The following is a 6017-nucleotide window of genomic DNA, read 5'->3' as shown; positions in this document are numbered from 1 at the left end:
CCAAATATATAAAAAAAAAAAAAAAAAAAAATCATCAGAATGATTTCATTGTCCTGCTTACTTCTTCCCCCCCTCCTCCCCAAGTGCATATTTGTTTGCAAAGGCTTCATAATTTCTAAGTTCTGGATCTATCAAATGGTGAAACAAAAAATAGTATTACTCTATTTCGTTCATCAGAATCTGGAACAAATACAGATTTTACATTGCAAACTGTTATTTGACATAAGAAAAATTTCTCAAATGTCTTCAGTGATGTGAATTGTGTCTTCTGTCACCCTGAAGTTGGGCGAGATGTCGTACTCCTGTTTTACCAATTCTAAAAATGTTCAGTTTCTAAAGAAAATAGGAAAAGGGAATCATCTGCTTCTGGACAGACACACAGAATACAAAATTATTCCACACATACAATTCTCTTTCTTATCCAAAGAATATTTGTTCTTTCCAGTCTAGGAGCAATTTTACAAAAACCCAAATCACTGTACTCATCTGTATTTCCTCTTAAACTACATAAGCTATTATCAGTTCTGTAGAAACTCTTCTATATATCTGCTTTAAGATACATGTATATGTGTGCTAAGGAAAGAAAGGGAGCTAACCGGTATATATTTAAAATACTATCTGCAAACCAGAGAACAAAGGTAAGATAAATTCTGTAATTTTTTTATGTCCTTGCTTGTCTTTATTTCAGAATCATCTTTAGCTTCTGCTGAATGATTCACTTCTAAAATGCAAAAGATCATTTAGCTTTGTGTTGTTTATTAAGACTTCATTATTTTTACAAAAATAGAATAGAGCATTAGTCTTTATTAGTTTTTAGTTTAACATACAGGTCATTTATTTTGATAGGAGCATTTTGTCATACAATATATTTAGTTTATTATTGGTGGTTCATTTAATTGTTACTTTATAGCAGGTCTTCTGGTCACCACACAAATTATCAAGCTTCTGCTATTAAATATTAAAACCCACACAGATGTCAGAAAATATTTTTCTAAAAAAAGTTAGCTTAGGATAAACTGTCACGTTGTAGCAAACAAGGTCAAGAGTCCCTTTAAGAAGGAGACTATTTCATTGCCTCCTAGTTTAGATTCTCCATAGACACGGTCCACAAATGAAATAGGAACCTGTTGAAACAAGCAAAACTGTTTTTAAGGTTCAAAACCTAAATAATCAGAAATTCTGTAAACAAAAGAATGGCCTTTGAACTACTGCATGTACAGCCAGATTGGCTTCCTTTGTGTCAGTTGTTCTTACCAGTGGCTTTAATGATGCCTCATAACTGAGAAGCATGAAATCATTTGGTTTATCACCTTTAAAGATGATCCAAAGACATAACTCAGTAGCTGGATGATACACCAGTCAGAAGAAACTTAATAGCTAAAGTGTACTAAAAGCCTGGAGGCTTAAAATGAACCTTCACAACTTTCCTTGTTAGCTAAATTCAATACCTTTGAGTCAATACCTCAGAAGACAAAAATTCACCCACCACCATGAAACAGCATTCTGCTCAACTTCACCACTGGCTAGAAGATGACATCTAAATAAGGCAGTTAGCGCATATTTTACAAGCTATACCTGTCTTTATTGGCCTTTGACCATTTTATAGATTATTTACAGGATTAAAGGGCATTTAAAACACTTTTTTTGGTTTCCTTACTGAAGTGATCATACTGTCCAGATTAGCTCACTACTCATAAAATGTCAGGAACATACTGCCTTTCAGTAATTTGACCATGTTCAAATGACATATGACAGGACATTCTGCCAACGCTGATTAGAATATTCAAGAATTTCCATATATGTTTGTATGCAAAACTGAAATACTTCAGGGGCTAAAATACAGAATTGCATTTGCAAAAGTCATTAAAAAATTGGCTTAGTGTTCTGCTGGCAGTTTCAACCAGAAATCATCTGGCAAGTGGAACACAAATATCACCACACCCTTGCATCTGTGCCAGGACTGAGGATTTCTCACCATTCTAGCAGATCAGTCCACAGTAGAAGAGAACCCGGGGCAAGAAGATGGTAAGAAGATACCTAAAAAGGCAGGCAGATAGACTCAACAATGACTCTGGCTTTCTTAGTAGGGTCCCTTTGATGATCCCAGTAAGCAATCTGGCAACTACAGACAGCTGATCTACCAGGCATGGATAGAAATCACTGAATATGCAGTCAGTGCAGGATGTCAGAAGTGACATTTCCTGACCAGTGATGAAAGAATGGTTAGTATCTCATCTGATAAGAAGTATCCAGTCTTTCCCTTTGGTAGAGGGAATTAACCACCTGTTTTGTTTCTGGACTTTGCCTTTCTTGCATAAGAAGTTCTATCACTAGTCTTAAAGGAAGCATTTTCAAGAGGGTGTATTCCATGCACTGTGGTACATTTTACATATGGTAAAGAAGTACCACAAAAAGAAACAGAGGTGCATACAAGACTATTCAGGTATAGCTTGTGTCAGTTCATCTCATCATCTATTTGTTCCTTTTAGACTGGCACGTCTCAATCTTCATTTTCAACTTTGCTTAAGAAATATTTTTCCTTCACAACTGTATCCACATTTTACAACTGCATAAAAACTCCTGCTGGTAGAGCTGCAGCACTTGCAAACCAGGACTTGGATGTGCAAGTGTCACCTCTTCTGGAATTTCAGTATTACTATTTGGAGAGAGAGAGAGAGATATAAAATATATATAAAGATCCTAAGTATTGATCAGGAAATACTGTATCAATGTATTTGAAACATACTGGAAAATTGTCCTGCCCCAGGAAGTTACAATATAGAGATGATACACAGAACAGAAAAAATACAATAGTCTTATTTATAGGTATGTGTCAGCAATCTGAACACTGTCAAGTTTGTTACAGATATGACAAACCAAATCTTAAAGACAAGGCCGAAGCAGAATAACAAAGCAACTTTTCAGATGTTAGAGAGAACTCTTCCCACATGTGAGAAACCAAAGGAGGAGGGAAGAAGATGCTTACTTGAGAATGTAACAGATGAATTGTGGAGGATGGTGTAAGTGACCCATCACAAAAGAGAGCCCATATCTCAACACTGACTGGGAGACATTAGGCCTAGCCTGTCCATCAGGCTTTGAACTGGAAGACAAATATCTTCTATTTGATGGCATACAACCAGTAGAGGCATGTAAATAAATGAGTCGTGGGATCCAATAATAGGCAGAAAAAAGGTCTTTGCAGCAGCAGCCTGAAGAGGTATAAGCAACCCAAGACTGCATTATTTTAAAGCCAGAGAAGTATATTTTATTGTTTTAAAAATGTATAGTAAATAAAACCTCATCTCACCCTAGATTTCAGTATCTGGTTGCATAGACAGATGACGATTTAATTCAGCAATATTAGAAAGCAATATGTGAATGCCGCTGGATGTGAAGACCAAAGAAATTAGGGTCAAATCCCGGCTACAGACAGGATAGTGATGTTGCTCCATAAGCAAGAAAGGTAGAGGAAAAGAACTTGCTTTATTGTGTGGAAATACTCTAACCAATGTTGACAGAGAAATGCAATACGTAAGGTTTAGAGAGAGAAGGACAAGCCACAGAATTCTCTGACAATTCAGAGTCATGAAAATTATGATGAAGAACTGGTTCTGAGATTTGGCTGCAGCGAGAATTTCAGTGAATCATCTTTAAAGACACCAGCAAGAGCAATTCAATGAAATATAAAAGGCAACAATCAGAGTGCTGGAAATAGAGGATTTAACAATTATTTGGAGTTCTTTTTCAATGATTGTAGACAGCACATTCAAAGAGTTTAGAGGTGGAAAGTTGTGATAGCTGGAAAGGTGGAAAATAACAAGGCAGTAAGTGACAGAGAATAGAATAAATCTGAAACAGAATCAGGTTGCTGGAGAAAACAGAATTATTTGAAAAGACCTAACTAGAGATGTCTGAACAATATGAAGGAGGAAAAGGCTCAGAGCAGCTTCACGGTATATTTTAACTTCTTTGCCTCCTTTAAGAACCTTGTAAAATTGTATGCAGCTAAAGAAATGGCAACAGGAAGAGGGAAGGATCTGAGAAGCATATCAGCTAGGGGAATAAGTAACTGGAATTTCAGAGCTGGTATTCACCTGGAAAAGCTGGAAAAAGAGAGTTCTACATAGGGCATTTCTTTATACCAACTTTAAAATCTTGCTGCTTCTTGGAAGCACAGAAAATTTCCTATGTTCCCAGTAATCTGTATCTACACTTAAATGAAAGCACAATATACTCATCAAAACTTTTACTATACCTCTCCAATAGTATATCCTAACTGTCTAGCCCGAACAATCATCTCCATCTGGAAGACGTATCCTTTAGAAACGCATTTTTCCATTAGTTTCTGTAAGACTTCTTTTCTGTATAACCTGTAAATGATTACAAAGAAAATGAAACCTGAAGCACAATTTCTGAACTTCGGAAATCAAGATAGCGTGTAGGAATCTTAACCGCAGTCACTCACTCATATCATTACTATTTAAAAAAAAAATCTTTTAACAAAGTCATAGGAGCAACAATTCTTGCAATCTAGTCTACTATTTCTTACACGCTTTCAAACAGATTTCATATTCTTCAGTAAAGAAGGTCTGTTCTTACTCTAGTTCCTTGTTCAGCAGTTTCTTAACCTCAAATAAACTTTATGAATTGCAAACCAGACCCGTACCTGAAACTCCCTGTTAAGTCTGATGCACCTGGTCTCAGCAAAACCTGAGTTATAAAATTGGCACCACGACTGTGAAAGAAAACATGAATGTCAAAATTGCTCAGTATACAATTCCGAAAGATCAAGCAGAATTTCTAGAAAAGTAAGTAAGTATCATCCTACTAGGAAAAAAAAAAAAAGAAGAAACCTTTTATTGCTTAATGTGAAACAATTCTATTTCTAACATTTTCACTGCTAGATTTGGCTAATAAATCATAGAATCTTGAAATCAAAACCCAATGTTTTGTTTTTCAAATGCAGATGATTCGTAGATTATTGAACTTCTCTATGAAGGAGAAAACAACTATTTTTAGAAATTAGGTTTACAATCTGGTTCTTTATGGTAGAACTGTTGGTACAGCTACACACTAATACAATACAAAAGAAATACATTTGACAACAGTCAAAACCATTTTTCTTCTAATATTCACTGTAAGTGGAGAATAAAAATGCTTCCTGGACAAATGTGAGACTTGGATTTAGAAAATCAATGTTCGGTTTTGGTTTACGCTACTTTCATAGTATGATAAGGATGAGCTCCACTGATGAAAGAAGTGAGACCAAAAAGCCACTCATGACTATCTTGCTGAGGGCTATGTTACACACTGATAAGATGTGCAAATCCTTCACCTTGTCCAGTATGATGTAAAAGGATTCCTCTATAATGTCCACTTAGCTGTCTTCCTTTTTTTGGATGTATATTTTATTTAGATTCACAAAAAGATGAGCACTTATTCCAGCCATTAAAAAACAGGAGAAATCCACATACAGTCCCTGTGATACCATCTCCAGATCAGACTGGTAACACAACTCCTGCTCCTATTTCTTTACAGTAACATAGAAATTAACATTAACTTATGCCTATTCTCTTAAATCTGGTGTAAGAGAGAAAGACTATGTAGAAGCATGTCGATTACCTGTAAACCTAGATGCCAGCCTCCATATGCTTATATGACCTTGACAGAGTCTTCCTCTTTGCTTTTGGGTAAAATTTCTCCCTAGCGTTCACTGTAACTGTTTTCCAGTAAGGTCTAAGTAATGATTTATCGACATTGATCGTGGCAGATAATTCTTAACTTAGGACAAATCAGAGTGTCAAGAGAGGAGTTTAGCAAGTGATTTACTGTTTAGGGAAAGGACCATTACAGCTACTAAAGCTAACTAAATGTGTCTTTGAAACTTGACAAGTGTCATAGTCTCAGCTCACTCTTTGGATGATGAAGCTGAAAGACTGTCCCAACCTGATGCCATACAGATTTGTCCACTGTTCCAACCCATTTCTCAAGCCTAGTCATATCATTACATTCTT

The 6017-nt window shown here is 35.9% G+C and overlaps 1 protein-coding gene across 1 annotated transcript; it reads right to left on the bottom strand.

Annotated features, from left to right (window-relative positions):
- Positions 1-1019: 1019 nt before the first annotated feature.
- Positions 1020-4738, bottom strand: LOC104165569 (dolichol-phosphate mannosyltransferase subunit 1; the record flags this gene model as incomplete). Its single annotated transcript, XM_009705224.1, has 3 exons — positions 1020-1124; positions 4259-4373; positions 4670-4738. Coding segments are annotated over 3 exons (289 nt in total), but the record flags the coding sequence as incomplete, so codon positions are not given.
- Positions 4739-6017: the final 1279 nt, after the last annotated feature.

This window comes from Cariama cristata, unplaced genomic scaffold, assembly GCF_000690535.1.
Source record: "Cariama cristata isolate BGI_N322 unplaced genomic scaffold, ASM69053v1 scaffold17708, whole genome shotgun sequence".
NCBI lineage: Eukaryota > Metazoa > Chordata > Aves > Cariamiformes > Cariamidae > Cariama > Cariama cristata.
The sequence above is the reverse complement of the archived record's forward strand: the minus strand, read 5'-3'. Positions and strand labels throughout refer to the sequence as shown.